Source organism: Liolophura sinensis, chromosome 6, assembly GCF_032854445.1.
Source record: "Liolophura sinensis isolate JHLJ2023 chromosome 6, CUHK_Ljap_v2, whole genome shotgun sequence".
Lineage (NCBI taxonomy): Eukaryota > Metazoa > Mollusca > Polyplacophora > Chitonida > Chitonidae > Liolophura > Liolophura sinensis.
Window position 1 is genome coordinate 11,950,371 of NC_088300.1, and position 22,688 is coordinate 11,973,058.

General features: G+C 39.4%; 1 protein-coding gene across 1 annotated transcript; it reads right to left on the minus strand.

The window, feature by feature from the left end:
- Positions 1 to 82: 82 nt before the first annotated feature.
- Positions 83 to 3,173, minus strand: LOC135469063 (MAD2L1-binding protein-like). The gene is made up of 2 exons (XM_064747583.1): positions 2,979 to 3,173; positions 83 to 1,190 (listed from the first exon to the last, which is right to left on the minus strand). Exons 1-2 carry the CDS (start codon positions 3,126 to 3,128, stop codon positions 441 to 443), a joined length of 900 nt encoding a protein of 299 aa, XP_064603653.1. The 5' UTR covers positions 3,129 to 3,173; the 3' UTR covers positions 83 to 440.
- Between the last annotated feature and the right edge of the window lie 19,515 nt (positions 3,174 to 22,688).

Here is a 22,688-nt window from a genome sequence, read left to right on the forward strand (position 1 = left end):
AGACAAACCTATGGATGGAGAGACAAATAGACTGATCCCTGTATTATATACCAGTGGGATCAAATACATCAAATGCAGGTGCTATCAAAAGGGAATAAGAAAGTAGTAACAACACAGTGTTTAAAGAACAATAAAGGTAGTTGTCAATGGATAAAATTTAATCTTGGTCTTTTACAAAACTCTGTGTGGTACAAAATTAAAATGTAAGACTAGGTATATATAGAATTCTACAAAATGAAGACAAAACTGATTGTTAATTTTCAACAAGAGGTTTACCTGCCTTATCCAGAATGACATTGCAACTGGAACAATAACATCCTTCAACTTGAATAATTATAACTATGACTTCACACGTGTGAAAAAGCTTGTAATTAGCTATCTTCGGCGAATAAATAAAAATGTGACTATCACAAGACTATCACTGTCAAAGTTTAACACTTTTAACTTCTGACTTTAGAAGTTCTGTCTTTATAGCCCTTGATAGAAAGAGGGGCTTGAAACCAAATGTAATCTTCATCAGATAGAGAATGAACCCCTTCATCTTCTGTCATGGCACACTGTTTGACAATATTTGCACCAAGTGCATTGGTTTCCATAGCCAAACTGAAGGAATCTGAGGTCATGTCTGTTATCACACTGTCACTGTCTGAACTGGTTTCCTGACAGATTAAATCACTCTCTGACATTGATATGTCATTGTTGGACGAGTCAAGGGGCTGTATGCCAGATATTTCAAAGTGATGGTCCATCAGCGACAAATCTGTGCCAGAATCTGGAGGCTGTGCGCAGTGCAAGTTCAACTCGTACACACGTCCGCGGTTTGGGGGCTTGTAGTGTGGTTTAGCCAGAAACCACTCTAGTCCACAATTCCTTGGGGCATTCAGCAGCAGCATAGTGCTTGTGGCCGAAAGCGGATTAACACTGCCAAGGAAGTCATCTGTAATAAGCTGTCGGAATAGTATCTTAATAGAAGATTTTTCTGAGACAGGGGTAGCATCGGGATAATACGGAGGAATTGTTACCCTGTACATCTCCTTTGGGCTCACTGATGTGCCCCCGATTATTATCAAAACCTGTCGGATGTCTGGACAATGGTCAAAAGCTGTGTGTAAATTTTCCATTATTTTATCCAGCACTGTCACGAATTCCTTGGATTTTCTGTGCTCCACTCGGTTTATTCGGGCTTCATGCTGTTGTAACAAAATGAATTAACACAAATTTAGAGCATTCACTGTCAATCAAAACAATATTTTACCACTCATGCACATGTATTTTGGTGTATCTGGAGGGGAGTTGTAACACTGAGATAACTGTTTTTGGCATGTGGTAGAAGATATGACTACTTAATTCAGACTTGGGTTTTCACCATGGACATTTTCCAAGGGGAGCACTTGTGAATTATAAACAAAAGGGAACAACCTAAACTTTACTTCACCGACTTATCTACAAAACAATTAACAATCTACAATTATTTGGAAATGATGATAACACTCATTAGACATGACTAACATGAATGGATTTCATTTGAAGACCACAAAGTCAGCAAAATTTTTAACTGGCAGCTATGTTTGCCTTATCAAAGACTTAAACGCATGCAGAGGCGTGGAACGAATGTTGTTCTCCAAAATGGGAATTTTTTTAATCTGTCCTCCACACTCAGCAAAAAATCTTTTATCTCTCAATATCAGCCCTCAGCATGGCAAAAAGTTCCCATCATGGAGAACACTCTGCAAAGTTTTGAAAAAGAAAACAAAGCTGCCTGCTCAAAATTTTGCTAGGTTTCAATGTAGCAAACAGTCAGTATAAAAATAAGGATAATAGAAGCTGATTGTGGTACATAAACAGTGTGATCTCGGCTGGGGATTGCAGATTGAGAAAATGTCATGTAGGAAATGTCATGGAGGAATTAACTGTGGAAAGGAAAATACCATGAAATCTGTTATTTACAAACCATTTTACTTGGTTGGAAAAATTCTGAAAAAAAAAAAAAATTTTTTTCCTGGACAGTGTTTAATGGTCTTTCATCTGATATATAATTGGTTTTTAGCCTTGGATGACTTTTTTTGTTTTATATTTGGACTGCCCACACAGTCACAGATTGCTCCGTTCACCCCTGAAAGAACTAACTAACCTCCATGTACTGTCCAGTTACTCATTTACAATGCTTAGGGTCCCAGACAGCCAGACAGATAAAATCCTGAACTATTAATCATCCCAAAAGTAAATGTCAATCTCTATTTTAGCACAGCTCAACCTGTCCGCGGATTCCAAATTCCCAAAATGGCTGCTGTCTCCTGCCTGGTTATAATTCTGGATACAGGTTATCCTGATTCCCGGAAATCTTGATTGCAAACGTCAGGAATGTGTGGCAGAGGAACCTGGATAGTGTATATAATGAGCGGTCATATTTGTGAAGTTCAACTGAGCGGACAAGTTGAACTTGTAGAAATATGGATGGCCATTTAACTTTGGGATGAGACACAATGCTTGGGAACGTACTTTCTAGGGTCCTAAGCATTATAAAAGAATAACTGGACAGGCCGGGGAGGTTAGTAATCGACTGTGAGTGCCATCCAAAACAAGCGAAAGTAGCCATCCAGCTTCATTTTAGTGGGTCTTTTTTGTCTTTAAATTAGGCGAGGGCCTGTTTAAATCATTTTCACCACTAAAAAACAACATCGGATTTGTTTTGTAAGAGTTTTCCTTAAGGGCGCAAATACCACACCTGCACTACAGTACTCGGAGTCAGAAGAAAGAGAAAAAAAAACGCATCGCTGTACGGCAATCGTCAAATATTTTTCCAGTGAGGAACGGCATTTAACTCACTGTTATCCAGATAAAAAGAAGAATCGTGTTCTGTACATTTCACAAATATAACACCCAAGAAAACAACTATCAGTCATGAAGAAGTACACACTAGTTCAAAATTATCACTTAGTGTTGTTGTTGTAAACACATACAAAAAACGTAGAACGAACCGTATTTCCCTCCTTTTCTGTTCGTTTTTTCAGGTCACGCTTCACATGATCAACTGGCAATGGAATTTGATTTCGTTGAAAACTCAAATATTTAACTAATTCACAAACCAAAGCACATCGTGTGCGTGACTGCAAACCACCGTTAAACATGACATTAGTGACATTATCCACTAATTTTCTTCGACGACCCGGTGGTTCTCGTCTCTCCATGTTGTTTTCAAAAGATCTCCGCTAGGGGAGGTAATGCTGTGGACCAGAGTCACCAAGCCTACATGATTTTCGTCGCCAGACAAAACTAGTGTACAAAAAGTATTAGTAGGCCTGTATATAGCCTCGATCCTATTTTGGACGTGACTCTCGGTGACAGACCAAACAAATAAACAAGACATCTGTTACCACTGTATCAGCAGTAGCCTACCGCCTATGAAATCCAAGCCCGTTAATCTTTTTCTGGCCCACCTGCATGGGAACTTGAGGCTGGCCGCCGTGGTATAAGTGAAATATTCTTGAGTACTGTGTAAAACACCAATCAAATAAATAAATAAATAACCTTGCTCTCAGTGTAGATTACGGACATATTTCCAGAATTCCACCACAAGCCATTGTCATATTTGGAGTCATTTGTAGTGGAGCGAGGACGGTATCAAATACAAAATACCAGTGGACTAGAAGTCAAAACAGATATTGAAATAGAAATCGTTGACCATGCTAGTATATTAGTTGCCTACAATCAAAATATGCACCCGAGTCTCAGAGCTCTGCGTTTTCATTCCTACTATTCAAGTATCCAACGTGGCGATCTAACGCAACTAATTATCCAACACGACTAATAAACGGTTTTGAAACCCATTGGGTTTTAAAAGAGCCTAACAAAATTAGATACAGTTATGACGCAGAGTGCCAGAGAATGGAGTTTGATTGTGTTTCACAACTGCTGCTCATGTATGGAAGTCATGTTTACATTTGTCACTAATCAAAACTAGTCCCCGCCTGGACAATTCGCTTCCCTACAAGCTGTGTACAAACACATCGTTTTCCACTGTTACGTTGCCATGCTTGCCACCTACCTCTAGTTGATACAGCTACATGAAATACAAAATACACAGAAGAGCGTTGGACCAATATAGACGGATATTGTATTCCCCATTGTGACAGTTAAACCAGGTACCAGTACATGCTGTTTAATTATGTAACCGAACTTCCCAATGTGTTTTGTTCATGCTTGGCTGCATGAATGGAAATCCTACATGTATACCCAACCGCACTCATTTTGTGATGAGCCTTTTGACAATAAGCGGTTGACGGCGCCCACGGAGACGTTTTGGCAGTGTTGTCTTCTTTGAAGGCCACTTCTGTTCCACTTATATATTATGTATTATAAGCCTTTGCGAAACTCCGAGAAAAAATGTTAACTTGTCTGAAGTTACTAGTTCATCACGAACACTCCTGTTTCCTTTACCCTAAAACTGCAGGACGAGGTGTAAAACAACCTTATAGTTACAAGAAAATCCAGTGACAGATAAAAACTTGATAAGCAATAAATGTACACATAGGTCTGTGCATATGCTTGAGTACACGGAGTATTAAATCATGGACAAGTGACCGATTATAATCTGCACTGGTTAAGATAGAGCATATTATAATGTCATACTTACTTGCTTGTTATTCTGATGACAACCCCTTTATGGGTGGAAAACAGTGCTTGGATTAAACCACCGACATTTGGCGAGTTACTGGGTAACTCTCTCTCGCGTGACAAGCATTATATTGGTAGAAGTAGATTATGGAAATTTTAACAGATTCTTCGATATTTTATAGTACTGAAGGGCATGCAGTAGGCGTTTGGAATCAGGATATACTGGCATCTACAGTGTTACGCTGAATACTGCTGTAGGATATTGTGAACAGGCGAACTAAAAGTAGCGCATTCAGCCGGGCTGAAAGCTGTACATTTAGGCAGACGGAAAGTATGTAACGAACATACCGATAGACTGAGCTCAGATGGCACTCTAAAACAAGCTATAGAACGTTCATAAAAGTGTTGGGATAAGTCTACATATTCATCTCACCTAGGCATTGTTTGATTGCCGTCTGTCACCCCCCCCCCCCACATAGTATTCGTTCGTAGTCATTGTAATTATATTTTGATTGTTGTAATGCATTCTTTCACCTGAACTGTTATTGTTGCAATATAATATAAGACTTAAGGCATAGAATCCTGTGTCCCAAAATACTTTAATTCAGCATACAGACATACAACACGCTCTCTTATGTTCCAAAGCGCCCCTTAACTTAAGAGGCGTTTAAATCAGGATAATCTCTGATATGACCGCCTCTATATATTATACAGTCCTGGAAAAAAGTTTGGAATATTGGTGAATTTCACACCATCTCCACGAAGAGCGTGGTTCGTTGCGTTCAGGTCAATAATCTGTCGATTGGTTTCACTTGGACTAGTCTCTATGATGCATTATCAATAGTTTCCTCAAACCAAAACATTTCTAAATGTTATAGGAGACGAGTTTTTCACGATATTCTGAAAGCGCCCCAAACAAGTGCAGAAATTCAGTGAAACTCATGTATTTTATTACGAGCTGTAACTTTTATTCGATTGGAAATATGTCTACAATACTTGGTAAGTTAAATATGCAAAACACTAACAATACAGAAAATTAATTTAGTACTTGGTGTGCCCACCCCTCGCATTGTACAATGCGCGCACACGTCTTGGCATACTGGCAACTAAGGAAGTCAAAGTTTCTTCCGGTATATCTCTCCAGCAAGTGAGCACAGCACGAGTTAGTTCAGCCACGTTCGTTGGGGCTTCATCCAGGTTATTCAACCCACGGGAAACTTCCGCCCACAAGTTCTCAATTGGGTTCATATCCGGTGAAATGGCGGGCCACTGCGTGTGCTCAACACCCTCCTGTTCCAGAAAATTCCGTATCAGTTCGGTCCGGTGCAGCGTGGCGTTGTCGTCCTGATACACAAAGTTTGCCCTGAATTGTTGCCGAGCAAATGGGAGCATTATCGTTTCCAGAATCCGTTGATATTGGTGCTGGTTCATGTGTCCATCCAAGACGTGCAGGTCGCATTTACCAGTGATATGAAAAGCACCCCAGACGGTGACCCCACCACCCCCGCCTTGGACTCTGGACATGATGCAACCTTCGTTCAGAGCCTCGTGAGCCTGACGACGCACCATCACACGGCCATCTTCCCGGTAGACGACAAAACGAGACTCATCACTGAATATCACGTGTCGCCAGTGTCCCACCTGCCAGTTCAGGTGTTCCCGCGCCCAGAATAAGCGTGCCTGGTGGTGTCGACGCTGTAGCAAAGGCTTCCTCTTAGGCCTCCTTACCAAATACCCAGCAGTCAACAGTCTGGATCGCACTGAGCGGCTTGACACAGGAGTATTGGTAAATCTCATCCAGTCAGCGCGTATCTGGTTGGAACTCTTTGTACGGCCATTGCGGCAAAGTCTCACCAGATACCGGTCCTCTCTCTCGGTGGTCTTTCGTGGCCGACCAGACCTCGGTCTAGGCGTCGGCACACCCGTCTGTCGGTGTCGCTTAAAGATTTTGGAGACGGCTCCCTGAGTGACACCAAGAGCTGCTGCAATGTCCTTCTGATTTGCTCAAGCCAGGCTCATACCAACGATACGGTTGCAGACTGCAGCACTCAGTTGAGTTAAAAGGTTAAATTATAATCATGTCTGCGTACATGACTTTTTCACTGAGAAATGGATGGTCATGCTTTGTCCCAACTGTAATTTTGCTCAGGTGACTCAAGCAATAATGGTGTGTATGAGCTGAAAGGGGACATAATCCACTACATTTTCCACCCAAACAAGGATGTGTGCATTCAATGTAAGGCGCACAAAAGTATGTTTCTGGTAAATGCTATCATCAGTGAAAACAATATTCCAAACTTTTTTCCAGGACTGTACATGTTGTTTTAAACATTTATGTGTGGCGAAGGTATTTCTTTAGTGGTATGACATCGAATTGATATGCGAGAGGCCCGAGGTTCAGTCTTACGTGGGATTATAACAAATAATCATATACTCTTATAGGAAAAACGTAGGGACTGCAGAGTTATCCAGACGCTAGACCCGGCTGACGAAAAAGGGTCATGCACACTTCATCGTCATTGCTTCCGAGGTAGCCTTCTTATTGGCTGAAGAAAAAACCTTTGATTTTGTTTCTTGGATCAGCTTTGGTATAACCCTTATTAGATGGATATCAATTTTCTTTCTCCCTTGCTATAAAATAAAAAGCAATATTAAATGAATCAAAATTGAAAATTCAATAGATGGCTCTGGAAAATCTCTCTCTAAAACCATGGGAGGTCTGCAGAAAAATTCAAATACTCATCTGGACTAAAAATCCAAAACAATTTAGATTGGGTGCCAAAAAGGTAGTTCTGCAAAAATATGCCCACATTACAAGGGATCCATGAGGATTTAAATTACTTGGGTTCTGGTTTGTCAAAGGATACAGTAAAAAAGATTAAACAAAAAATAGTGCCTGTTCGTGGAGAATTAGGTGTTTGGACAAAGGGAAATTTGTCTCCGTATATAGGAAGATTATTATTATCAAATCTTTCGCGCTTCTAGTTCTGGTTAACCTGTTTTAGGTGCTGACTCAAAAATACATCTTCTTCCAAAAGTTAGAAAAAATGTGTTTAAAGTTTTACTGGTCTAACAAACCAGAAAAAAATTAAAAGAAAGATAATAATCAACCCAAGGTCCAAAGATGGGGTGGATTTGGCTCATTTTACACTTTTCATATAAGTGTTTATCGGAAATTCAAATGGATCAAGAGACTTGATCCAAAATAATGAAAATAATGGTTTCCACCGTATGCATTTCTTTCCACCGGTGACCTGTATCAATGTAATGGCTCGTTCGGGGCGGCTTATTTGTCTGCCTTCGGTAATTCGTCTCAATAACGTAGCACTAGATAAAAGAGCGATGAATACTAGTATCCGCCCTGCAACGAGGAAGCACACTGCATACACTCCAAGGACTCCTTCGTCGTCGTATGACAGTCACTGAAAACTCGTTACGTACAGTGTTAAACCTCAAGCACTCACTCACATGTCCTTGGTGGAATGTGTGGCAGTGGAATTGGAGAACGTTCGACAAAAATGGGCCAATGTGATTGGTATTATTGTTTTCATTGACTGGTATAACATTTACAGCAATATTTTCGATACGCAGGTATCGACAGACATCCAGTACATGCGATTTCAGATCTTCAACAAACTATTTGCTAAAAAAGTGCCTGAGATAAAGCTCAAAAAGACTTATATATAAGCCTACTTTCTGCCAGTGTTTGCAGGAACTAATTTTCCACCTTTTCTTGTACTTGCGAACATGTAACACAAATTTGGGAATAGATCCCAATGTGGTTGAAAGATTTGGGATTATTCATGGTACAACCGTTGTGACAAAACACTATGCATACATGCAGAATCCCACAACTTACCCCCTTTCTATAGTGTGAAATGATGCATTTATTTTTATATGTACATAACGTACCCCCATCTTAGTGGGAAAATGTTTTTGTGAGTTTTGTAAATTATGTGATCCACGAACACACCGAAACCATCCTCATATTTCTGTGATTATAGAAATCCCAGGCTAGAATACATGAAATCCTATCGAGAACAAAATGTTGTTTTATTTCAGACAATATTAAACATAATACATAAAGTGTCTATCATTTACTTGCCTGCATCCAAACATCCCATTGCTCTCGTTTTTCCATCATAAGAGTGTCCACAGACAAAAAGCCCACACATTCTTTTGTGACACGGTTAAAATTGAAAATCGGGCAAAAGGGTACAGATTTACTGCTGAGTCTGGCGCACATGGTAGCAGTGAAGGCATGGACACGAAATTCTGGTTTGCCTTTAATGAAGGTCCCTGAAAATATAACATTTGCTACTTCTCACACGTGATCACAACACATTGATTGGTAATATTTATTTCACTGGTACCTCTTCGGTGGCCTAATGGTTAGTTACCCTAGAAGTCGAGATATCTGGGATCAAACCCGGATCGGGTCATACGACCAAAGAAGATCGACGTAAAACCCAAAGGTTACACACATATATGTTTCACTGGTGCGTGATTCTGTGTTGAATTTTTTCACTAAGATGAAGGCGTTCAGGTTTATGGGTGGTAGAAACCAGATTGCACGGAGTAAATCTGAATTCGAACACAGGACCACTGGTCAAGGTCCTGTCAGTAGCTTTAAGACAACATTTTAAGTGTCGGAGTCAGCGAGGACCTTTTACAAACAAATCCCACTCCAGGTCATTAATTGATCGTCTATCCTCTAGATATAAATTCTAGTTATAAATACTGTTTCAAGATTCACAAAATTAAAGCATCAATGGGAAATTCCATTAATTTACTTATACGCGTGGATATATTACTTTACCTGACGATACTTTGACGATTGTTGAATACTTGACGACAGGAGCTTGTGTCGATTCCGTGGGCTGTTGATGCGTCGTTGTGTAGATAGGCGTTGTGCGCATGTTTAATGTCGTAACATCTGTTGTTGATGACTCTTCCCTCATGGACGTTCCGTCACTCATTGTTGTGTATTTGTTTGGCGGGGCTTCACTTGTATCTTATTTTAATACAGAGATTCAAAGATGGTTTGGCTGAGGTAAATGACATTTGTAATGCTTAGAAAAAATTAAACACGACAAAACAAACTCCCCGAAATTAAAAATAACCTGTAGTCACTCCACTTTTATTGTTGAGAACTATTTTTTTTTTAATAACAGCTTGATTTAATCAAGCTAGTGATGCCAGTCATCATCTGTGATCACGATGCCTATAGCGCAGTTCTAGCCTTGTTGGCAGGAAGATGACTTAGACGATATAAAAGATATATTAAAAAGATTCAGGTAAATTGGTGCAACCCTTTCGTAGGAGTTGCGTGAACAAAATACATGTGCATGGAAATCCATTATGGCGCTATGTACCTGAATGAGAGCAATCCAGAAAATAATTACCTTACTATAATGAAACCTAAGCTTTCACAATTTCACATGATATTGGGGATGTACGATAAATTTCAAGTAGAATAGGTTCAGTAATTAAGGAAGAGTTTGAAGGGACCAAATCTGAATACACAGAAAAGTCTACATGGGTGTAATTATGAGAATTAATAACCCGATTGCTAGTAAACTTGAACATGCACAAGTTCATAGGATAGGCAAGATGCATGCCAAGTTTTATCTAAATCTATGCAGCAGGCTGTCAGATTACTGCTACTGGGTATTCGACGGGTTCCCATTAGAATTAGAACACGGACTCACACACCTTGTATCTAAATCTATGCAGCAGGTTGTCAGATTACTGCTACTGGGTATTCGACGGGTTCCTATTAGAATTAGAACACGGACGCACACACCTCGTATCTAGATCAAGCAGCAGGTTGTCAGATTACTGCTACTGGGTATTCGACGGGTTCCCATTAGAATTAGAACACGGACTCACACACCTTGTCATCTCTATTCATTTAGGACACACTGCATATTCGTGCATGGAACCTGCCTTACATGTCTCATGTACCAGTTAATATTTCATCATAACTACAGGGGGTCTTACACTAAACATCTGAAGTAGTCTACTCACAGGCTTCACAGAGAGTGATGTCCAGTGAAGTCGAACAGTCCCGCCGCTCTATTTCATATGAATGGCCTGTGAAGTCGGCACAAATCATGGCACAAGATGCTAAATGTTCCGGGTCCTTGGATGAAAATAGGTCTGTATTCATGAGTGAACCTAAAAAGTAAATTAAGTGTTGTCTTTCTTAACTCCCATAAGCCAAATGTTGGTTTTCAGTGCACGTGACACACTCGGATCTTAGGTGGGATGCATAACTTCACGTTGTAATATTGTAATATATGACTGTAAACTATATCATTCAGAAATCTTTTTAAAAATCGAAGCTCAGATCTATTCACATAGTTATAAAAGGTCAGATCACGGTTTAAAACATCTGGTGCAGGCCCCATTGTTCCAGCCTCTAAAGTTTATGTGGCAAAATGTGGTTTGTTCAAAACGGCAACAGTCCGGAAATAAATTGAAAATGATGAATTTAACAGTAAGTACATGCACTAGAAACTGACATGAGCAAGTACATATTAAACGGTTTTGCGTCTGTAAGTATGTTTTCGGCAATATTCATTGAATTTCCTCACTCCCAGTAAAAGTTTCTAACTATTGCCATATTTGGATTTAGTGCATAACGTTACATGAAATAAAAACAAATTCGCATTGTTGTTCCATAAAATTAAAATAAGAAGAAAGAGACTAAAACCAGAAGCAAAACTGGCATTCAGAAATCAAATCTTTTTGCGATTCAAATAGGCCTGCTAATGTAGTAAACTGCCTGATGGGCTCATCAGAGAATTTTTAAGGCCGTGCATAAAATTCAGAATGGTACGCCAAAGCACGTAACCAATCATCGTCAAAAAAATCTTCCCTTAAATTCGTTCCCTAAGTGATGGCGGGTTGCATTTCCATCTATTTAACGGATAAATCCGTTCGTGAAAATAAACTAATCATTAATCAGAAACGGATCAATCCGTTAGCCAGACGAAAATGCAATTTCTCATCCTTCACAGATCCTTGAATCAGATTCACCAGATGATTTGTTTTTAGGGCAATAATTACAAAGCAGCAAATGTTTTCCCATGTGTTTCACATGTGCTGTGTGTTGTTTCTACTTTTCTCTACCTTTAGTAGTTTGCGGAAACTTTATAAGTGCAACTATCATAACCTGAAGAGACAGTTTTGACGGATATCAGCTGTTTGTACCAAAAGTTCGGCTTTCTCCAGTTCCTCAGAGGTGCTTAATGCCATGGTTTTGTCGCGGACTTACCATCTAGCCATCGCCACTGACCGTTACTCTCCGGATCAGAGAGGCCTATCCACACGCATTCTGTCTTCATCTTTCGAAAGCCAATTCGATACATCATTTTATTGTTTTCTTCTTGTCCAGTTAGTCGGGCTAAAGTGAATCCTTCTTTCTTGCAGAAATCAACGGCATCTCTCCATGTTGCTTTGAATCTGTAATATCCATAGCAGGGCTCCCCGATGAATGGTAAAAAGAGCCCTAACGCACGCTTGTAGAATGGGCAGGATAGTACGACCCACCCTAGAACCAGTTGGGGAGAGAGCAAAAACATCTTCATTTACCTTTTAACAGGCGGGTCTTAATGACAACACATTTACATGGGCCGACTACACGACCTATGCCCTAATGCTGAGTGTCCAGTATACTGACACCAGGCATACTGGTACAAGGTCTGTCCCCTAATGCTGAGTGTCAAGTATACTGACACCAGGCATACCGGTACATGGTCTGTCCTCTAATGCTGAGTGTCAAGTATGCTGACACCAGGCATACCGGTACACCGTCTGTCCTCTAATGCTGAGTGTCCAGTATACTGACACCAGGCATACCGGTACAACGTCTGTCCTCTAATGCTGAGTGTCAAGTATACTGACACCAGGCATACCGGTACATGGTCTGTCCCCTAATGCTGAGTGTCCAGTATACTGACACCAGGCATACCGGTACAACGTCTGTCCCCTAATGCTGAGTGTCAAGTATGCTAGCACCAGGCATACCGGTACATGGTCTGTCCTCTAATGATGAGTGTCCAGTATACTGACACCAGGAATACTGGTACAACGTCTGTCCCCTAATGCTGAGTGTCAAGTATGCTAACACCAGGCATACCGGTACATGGTCTGTCCCCTAATGCTGAGTGTCCAGTATACTGACACCAGACATACCGGTACAACGTCTGTCCCCTAATGTTGATTGTCAAGTATGCTAACACCAGGCATATCGGTACATGGTCTGTCCCCTAATGCTGAGTGTCAAGTATACTGACACCAGGCATACCGGTACAACGTCTGTCCCCTAATGCTGAGTGTCCAGTATACTGACACCAGGCATGCCGGTACACGGTCTGTCCTCTAATGCTGAGTGTCAAGTATGCGGACACCAGGCATACCGGTACACCGTCTGTCCCTTAATGATGAGTGTCCAGTATACTGACACCAGGCATAACGGTAGACAGTCTTTTCAATCTTTTAGTCAAGGTAGAGTATATGTAGCCAGTTACCCAGTGAAGCTTTCCTTTTTAACGTCTTGTGTTTTGAACAGAATATAAGAAAGAATGAAAATAATGGCTATTAAGAAGATCTGAGAAATAAAGGATTTACTTTCTGACATTGACCTCTTCCTTCTCCAGGGCTTATTGCGTCGATTCGGCGATGTTTTAAGGTGTGTCAGAGAATTTATAATTATATCTAAATCCTCATAAATTAGTGTTGACATTAATCTATCGTTAAATATCAGTGCAAACTTGGTTCTGTCGGAGAACAGGAAGGCTCGTTTATTACTGTGAGAAGTTTATAAATATCAATATTTTGAGAGTCATACCTTGAGGAACGAACACGAAGGCAACCGCCAAAAATGTCCATAGCCTTCTTCTTTTTGTTCGCATTTCACGATCTATGATACACCCAAATTATGCCAGCAAAGATTACTAATCGCTGCTGTAATAACACTTTAGATTTCTTCCTCTTAGCTTGGTGTCTTGTGAATGCTTGGTCTCCTGTGACGACATTCTGTTAGTCTGGTTTTACGTCCATCTTGGCAATTCGCCTGAGAATGACTGAGTCTTCGAATCTGAGAACCTGGAACCTTGCCCATTATGACATTTGATATAACACTCCCATGGTTCAGTCCAAGGTATATTTATCTACAACTGTTTCAACAAAATAAAGAAAATGCTAAACTGATTATAAACATATTTCATTATTTAAACAGACGTTTCATATATATTTGACTTGTATTTCAGACAGTAGTATAATGCCTCTTGACATTGTTAACGGCTATAAGGATGACGTTTCTGGTAGATGCTGCTTGGTTTTATTTAGCATACACATGTTTCTTTGTTTTAGACTTGGAGAATGTCGTTGTTTAGGAATTAGATCCTGGGCGTATCGATTGTAACAATTCCCTACCAACTTTTATTTAATTAATGATGTTGAAAATAATAGTACCTTTTCAAACAGAGCATACGGAACTTTTCGGACCAAGTTAAGGTCATTGTATCGGCCTTGTAGGGGGCTGAGTATGTCTGTATGATTATATATTAATGGGTGGCTTCAGGAAACACATGAAACAAAACACTGAACCTCAAAGGGAACCAGAACTATCTAGCTTCAAGGCATCCAAGTGGCCTGTACGAACTGTTTTCAGTTTTCTGCTTCAGTAAAGAGCAGCTTGCGATTTTCTAGCTCTCAAAGCTTTCAATTTGCGAAAAAAAAAACCACAAAAAACACACAAACAAAACAAAAAAAAAAAAAACAAAACAAAAAAACAAAAACAAAAAACAAAAAAAAAACAAAACAAAACAAAACCAGATTTGAGATCACCGACCCGAAATACTCCGGAATACATCAAAATGAAAAAAATTATATATACATGTATATTAAAAATTCAGAACTTTGTAATATGTCGACCAATGGCCAGCTTCTAATGTTTTTAACGGATTTTGATGTCGTTTTAAATTTTATGTTTAAAAAGTTAGAAAGATTTGTGTTCTTGAGAAACACACATTTAAAGGTTTTTCTTGAACTCCATTATAGCTGCCAGACTAAGTGACCTTAAAGAAAAGAAACTTCAAAAGACTTAAAATAATATCCAAGCAATTTTCGGCCGAATTTCAAACAGTTGCGATCCGCAGATTCCTAGAAAAACAACAAAAGACACTGTCCCAGTGCACACTTTTCGAATGTAAATTAAGCATATGTTATAGAGAAGGTCTTTAAGAACAAATCTGCACTTATATGTCGTTTCCTAATGGGTTTGAAGCATGAATAGATCGAATCCCAAATTATAATGATAACGCTAAGTACTAAAAATAATACAGGAATACAAAAAGTAACAAATCAAGGCCTTCTTTTCATAATATATATATTATATATATATATATATATATATATATATATATATATATATATATATATATATATATATATATATATATATATATATATATATATATATATATACACAGTTTTACCGCATTATTGCGTATGGACTTGTTTACATGCATTTATGTACATATGGATGGATGTGTTTACAGCAAGATGTTTTCTGAACGACTTAGCCTGGTGTTGGCTGTAGGCTAAATTCAGTTTTTCCTGATTCAAATCTTCTTTAAATCCTGCTAAATAAGCCCGGCCGTACGTGGGAAGGTCTGCCAGCAACTTGCAGATGGTCGTGGGTTTCCCCTCTGCCCGGTTTCCACCTACCATAATGCTGGCCGCCGTCGTATAAGTGAAATATTCTTGAGTATGGCGTAAAACACCAATCAAATAAATAAATCAAATAAATCCTAAATAAGCAAATTTCAATCCTCCCGAATGTGTACTTACCAGGTCAACCCACCGCTGCACTCAAAAAATGAATCTGTTAAATTTAGATGAAAGTCTGTTGTCTGATTGATCCTAGAATGTTTTCTGTTATATTATAACACAACATTGTGTCATACTGAACATAACATCCTTTTAGCCTAATAGAATCTTTATGTTGAATTAGTAGTCTGTGTACTATATTTAACAAAATAAATGTTGCAATAACAGAATACATTCTGGCATCACTCAGATAACAGACTTTCTGTTAAATTTGACAGACTATTTTTTTTATGAAGGTAACCACCACTCAAATATCCAATGTCCTTATATTTCAAAGCCTCTCACCAATGCGATCGGCATCAGTTCAGCTCATGCTGGCTTCCTCCTTAGTCGTACGTCGGAACGTACACCAGCATCCTGTGAATGGCCGTGGGTTTGCACTATCCTGCCACCAGAATGTTGCCCGCCGTCATATAAGTGGGAATATTCCTGAGCACGGCGCGAAACACAAATTAAATAAATAAATATATAAAGATATCTCATCCTTAAATTACTTTGTAATTTCACTGGCTTGATCCTGTTGGTGGGCCCCGACACTGAACTGGAAAATTGTGAACTTGTTCTCTTCCTGAAACGGTATTGCTACACTGAAAGAACTTACAAAGATCTCAGGTGCACACTTCCTTTATTTGCCTTAGTTCCAAAACACGACGAAAGTACCAGTTAATAAATATAGCACTCTGTTTATTATAGTGTACGCGGTTAACACCAGTAAATCTCTTAAGTCGGCAAGACGAGTAAAAACTTAATTACATGTACTTTGACCACGTGTCTGTTGTTCTATTTCATTTTGCGCGACCGCGACAACCGTAACCTGTGGTTGACCTATTACCCGTCTCAATCTCCTCTAAATACATGAAAAATCGAATGTTCTCAAAGTTTAGGTATTTCATGGTCTTAAAAATTTTATGATTTTGTTTACACGTAACCCGTGGAGCCAGCACAACAACGAATTACATAGGCTGACTGTACCACACCAACGTATTGACATCAACAAACATTATTATATATTCGCAACAAAACTGATAAGAAAATGAAGTAAACAGGATGTAGATACTTAACAAACTGAACAGTTTTGAAAAGTTTATCAAATGTTATAATATTTCAATGGGAGGCTGAATTCAGATTCTAGGAAAGATTAAACATTTTAAGATCTTATGTGGCTAACTTCCGTAAGTATAGAAATAGCTTTAATACTTATAAGTCAGTACGCGAGTGTATATATGCTGTGGAATGTTTAGTGTCTAAAATATATATGAACCAGTGGAAATATTCAGTCGGAAATAATGACTAATACCTAGACAATATGGCGAGTAGGAACTGTGCTGTTTAAGTATTCTATTGAACAGAATAACATGTAACTTCATAGTCGCAACAAGTGAATAACATTATTCGAATTTCATACCGGTGAAGTTGAACAGCTTTTCAGACAACGGGGAATTTCTGTAGGCCTACTCACCCACCGACGCTGGATTAATTGGAAATATACCACTTTACTTAAAACTTAAAATTGCAATCGTGAAATGAAATTAAATGCTGACATTATTTGGTCCTCGTGTGTTCATCTGTATTTACATGACTGGTGCTTTACGGAGTGATCAAGAATATTTAACTTTTTAGGGATGGATGATTTCGTAGCAACGTCTGAAATAAATGAGCTTTGACCTACCTGCTACGGCCCATTACACAACCGCTGAGAGACTCTGTTGGGAGCTGTCTGACGTTTGGCTAAATTGAAAGACAGCACTTGACTAATATTTATGTCCACTGAAAGTTCAAAGTATCTTAAACCGGCAATAAATATTTTTTAGATTTTTCTCCAACCCAGTAAAAGTTTATTGTATCTGGACTTCCGTCTCCATTATCGAGAGAAAGAGCCAAACGAGTCACGTTTACTCCAGCTCTCTAACGTCGAAGGTATTTTTTTATGTCTAATAGTGTAAGCAGTAGCCCATGGCAGATAAAAGTGATAAATATAGTTTTCTCGGAAAGTGGACATATTTCTTCCACTGCTTGAACTGTTGATACAGTAGGCCTACTATATGATTTACATGGAACTCCAGGGACCCAGTTTAAATAGCCTGGCAGCATTTGCACGACCGTGGTATTCCTGGTTCACGTCGTAGCCGCCAGAGGGGTGGTGCTGATTATTTGGATCCGTATTAAATGTTTACAACATTGCAGTAGGATTGTTGTACTACTAGATTCGTGCTCAGTTCTGGAAAAAAAAGAATAAATCTAAGCATCACAGAGACTGATCTGACATTCGACTGATCTAGGCATTCGACTGCACTGGATTCCATGGTTCAATTTTGTGGTTGTGGCTTTCAGTATGAAAACAGTGCTGACCTAGTCATCGCGGTGGTAAAAGAAAGCACCTCGGCTAGGTTACGACGTTTCAGTAATTTTAAGTACTGTACTTTATGAAAGAAAACAGAAGAAAGCTACAACTTGTATGCTAGAAAGACAAAGGAGCAAAACTAAAATTTTCCAACTGTAGAAAAAAAAAATTATATCATAACATTTAATTCATTTTAAGCGATGTCCGGCGAGGTGCCGTCTTCTCATTCCCAGAAACATTCGTCATCCCTTCGCTCGAGATAGTTCTACACTTTCACTAAGACAACGGGTGTAAATGAATTTTGCACTGATTGATATTTGTTATTCAGAAACTGCCGACTAAACGCTAAAATGAAAGACTAAAATGTATTTTGGGAGATGAATGCGCTTTGGGCCGAGACTGTATGCTACTATCTGACATGATTTGGCATACCGTTGTTGAATATTAAACGGCTTGTAAATCAGTTGATTTTACGTCTGTGGTGGTCGGTAAATGATACGGACCTGCATTTTGTGAAATGGCCCTTCGGCTACACCTAACTAAATCGTTGTAAACGATCCCAAAATGGTGTCTTATGTCGCTTTATGGAGTGAATGGGTAAAGGCTACGTCACAGCTTAGGCAATGCAATCTGATAGGAACGTGTTTGATTGGATAAAATTCGCAAGATGCCTGCCTCGTCTCTCACAAGCCATTTGGGAAACATTGTCATTTTGTCCTACATGTTATTCGGTGACATCTAATTAAAATAATAAAGTAGGATACTTTTTAGAAAGCTTGAGTATCCTGCTTTCGACTGACCAGGTGCCGTATTATCCTTTAACCTTTTTGTTGTGTTTGGAAGTGGATGTGGTATTTTTTGATGCAGTTGTGGAAGATCCAGCCACATATGTTCAGTAGGTATGTTTTGGCTTGTCCCTGCTAATAGCTGGTATGTCACCATTATATTTTTTTATCACATTCTATATTTTGTACTACTAAGATGTACGTGTAATGCTCACGAGTCCGGCCGAAGATGCCGATCACATGGCAACGTTGAAATTGTTGTTCAGGACATAATTCTATTTTTCTAGTAATTAACTACTTTGGTCAATTAAACAGGTGTCTGCCATTGTTCTTTCAGTTGATTGTATTCCTACGGCGTAGGGAAAACAAATTGAGCGTAAAATATTAGATTTATTTATTTATTTGATTTGTGTTTTCACGTCGTACTCAAGAATTTTTCACTTTTACGACGGCGGCCAGCATTATGGTGGGTGGAAACCTGGCAGCGCCCGGGGGAAACCCACGGCCATCCGCAGGTTGCTGACAGACCTTCCCACGTACGGCCGGAGAGGAAGTCCTCATGAGCTGGACTTGAACTCACAGCGATCACATTGGTGAGAGGCTCCTGGGTCATTGCGCTGCGCTAGTGCGCTAGCCAACTGAACCACGGAGGCCCCCCGTAACATATTAGAGGTTTGCCATTAGTGGCCACCAGTCCCCAGGAGATGTCATCGACTAAAGGATCATGCCCCTTGTATTTACTTTTGCGGATGGTGATTTTCTTATTTTTATTTTTTATTCCCCTGCTTTTTCGCTGGCCTGTCCATGTATTGTCCTAGTACAGGAAACGGACTGATGTATTGGTAAGTACTGTTACACGGTACATTTCTATAGTTGGTCAAATGTTGTTTAAGGTACAGCATAGGTATTGCCATATGTGCAATTACAGTAAAATTGTGATTGCTGACAACAACACAAGTATTAGTGAAGGAGTGTTGTGTAATACATCTTCCTATGTAATTATCACAGTTAATGTTTGCTATAGTAAGTGCATATAATTGAATAATGTGTGCTTCTCTGGTCTAAATCTAATATAGACATTCACGTTATGGAGGATAGAGAGAGTTGATGAGCCACACATAATGTTTTCTCTATTAACGGATGTGTTTTGTTTTCATATCTTCCCAGCCACTCGCTGCCTTCTTGCCCTGGGTTCATTTTGTCGACACTTAAACAATAAACTATATAAAAAAAGGCTTGTTTTTGTGTTTGCTGAGGATAAGAACCCCGCCGTTACAATGGGTTGAGAGTTCCAGAGTGAAAACCGGGTAATTTTCATATTTTTGTTTGACAGCTTTAATACACATTCATAAGCTTTACCTTACTTGCAGAGTAAATGAAGTTTGACAAGAGCAAGTAACACGCCACGACATGCAACAGTTTATTGTATGAAGCAATGTAGACAATAAAGCACGAAAACAGGGAAATGGGAAATTGTTTCACGTGCAGTGTCTAACTCGACCACTAACAAAATGTCCATGTCGTGTAACGTAAACGTGAGAAAGTATTTAATGGTGGATTTAAACAATTAAATGTATTATCTTTATAGGATTTTCCCTTTTAAGTTATTCTTAAGGTGAGAAAGATAAAATGTGTATCACATATAGAAGAGGCTGAGCCAACGCTGACGTGTTAACGTGGTGTTTCCGTTGACCTTGCTACATGAAAACAATGTGTATTTCTTATTTTGTTTAACTGTGATATTGGGTAATTTACATCATACTCAAAAATATATGACATAAATGGCGGCGATCAGGATGATCAGAAAGAAATAACCATGAAAAAAAAAAAACAAAAACGCCCGCACTTCCAGGTAGGGTAATCAGCACTCGGGTTCGAACTCCCGACCTTATCGGCCAAATTTCTGTGCACTTTCTACAGCAGCAGTCGCCTTGTATCGTTGTCTTATTGTACCACGCACAAACGTCACATAATGACGATATAAGGTTATTGCAATTGCCAAATATCCCAATGTTCTCTGGTTTCTTTCTGGACATTACTAAGAGACGAAAAACCAGCGCAGTCCGTGGTGAACGCGTTATAATTCATGGCTGTGCACAAGATTTCCGATTTAAAGCACATTCTGGCACACATGGTGATGGTAAAAGCTTTAGTTTGGAAAATCGCCTTGCCTTTAATAAAGTTCCCTGAAGAAAAAAAGAGGTTTTGGAAATAAGCATTTGAAATCTAAGACAAAGAATAAGTATTTACGTGTTCCATTTTAACCAATTCAAAGGTGTCGATTTGACAGTCACTGGTTACATGTCGTGGTCATAATAGACATTTGCAAACGAAGTAGATCTACGTACATTAGGTTAAAGTACGCAATGAACAATTCCCAAGTTTCCCTTACCTCCCCTGCACTATACTAACCTTTCGCAGTCATGACAACTTTTAAGTACGAATTGCGAACGGGAGGACATTTTTCAGCTTTACGTGGATAGATGGGTGTCACGTCCTTCGTGACTGGCGTCTCCAATTTAAGTAATGTGGAAGTAGCAGTCGTCATCTTATCCACCGTATCATCGGTAGTCGTTGCCTCACCACCGAATGTTGCTAGGCTAGCTGCTGTCAAGTCCTCATTTGCTGAAATCAAAGTTCAGAGAAAAAATAAAACAAAATAAAATAAAAAAATGGAATTAGTAAACATTAAATGCAAATTAAATTAAATAATAAAAAAATTAAATAAAAATTAAATTAAACTAAATTAAATTAAAATCGATTTTATTTAGCTTAAAAAAACTAATTACAGGAGAACCTCTTTGACTTTATTTTGATACTAAATGTTCCCTAAACACAATATGTATGCTATGTTTGCCTGTAAACGGCATTAAAAATATTATGTTAACTAGTTCAATTTAAAAAAAATTAAAGTTGGACCTTCTGCCTATCTTCCTGACCGCGGAGCCCTGCCCGGGTGAGGCCATGCCGTGAAAACCTGGCGGGATTATGTATTAAAAAGCCCTTCAAAGCATTCCGGTATCCATGCATTAGGCCTTCCCACTGTGTGCTTTTCCAGAAGCTATCATGTGACTTTATTAATAGTTACCCCTACATGTACACCTCTTAATTAGCACCCTGAATATAATATAAGTAAAACAGTTTTACAACATATATTTTGAAAGATAGGCCACCGGAGTTGAATTAGATCCGCGAAAATCATGTACGGCAAAGCGACTGAGCGACAAGATGACCGATTTTCGCTCACATATGGGCCACGTAGATGACGCAAATGCTCTCCCGTCTGGTTTTTCTGACACGAATTGGACTTCCACCGAAATATGGTAGAATCTGTGGAGAATTTGGCACGGTTTCACAGTTAACAGACTTCAAATTTTTACAGCCAAGTTGAGGTACCGCCTGCAACATGATAATCCATGCAGTCGGGCCAGCCGATTGTGAGTTGCACTGATGACATCAGTCTGTCTCTAAACGTGGGTAAAACTAACATTCGAGCTAATCTTTTGAGTTTTAAAAAAGTATCACCGGCAAAAATAAATAAGGCTTGAATTAGATTGAATGGAAATAACCGTTGGTAACATTTAGAAATGCCCGTTTAAAATTTATCCCCGTTGCGGGCTTCAAGGTACGGCATGCTGTAGTGTATCAAGCGCGCACAGCGGCCTGTGGGCGAGGTGTGCACTGAGCTGGAGGGCCACCCTGTAGCCTCGTGACCGTTGTAGGATAAAGCCTAGCGGCTCCTAACGACGTCTTTTTCGTTTGGCTTTTTGGGGGGATATTATAAGGCTCGTCCTTGGGCCTTTTCTTTTCGAAGTTATGGCTGGATTTGCAAGTGTCATACGACTACGATCGACTCCCCCCGTAATCATAGGGCGTTTTTGATGAAATCTTGTCCATATTTTAGGCCAAGTATGCAACTTTACATTATCCTGTGCTGTGTTACTGGAGACGGAAGGCACACTTGGGCATGGAATAATCTCGCAATCATCTGTAAAATGATAGCGATTGTTTCCTGCTGTTAAAAGAGAAGCCTCAGATGCCTCTAG

Excerpts from the sequence above, each read along its gene's own strand:
- LOC135469063 (XM_064747583.1), bottom strand. The coding sequence starts at position 3,128 with ATGTTTAACGGTGGTTTGCAGTCACGCACACGATGTGCTTTGGTTTGT. Across the intron at positions 1,191-2,978 it reads CAGAAAAGGAGGGAAATACG|CATGAAGCCCGAATAAACCG; the intron begins GTTCGTTCTACG and ends TTGTTACAACAG.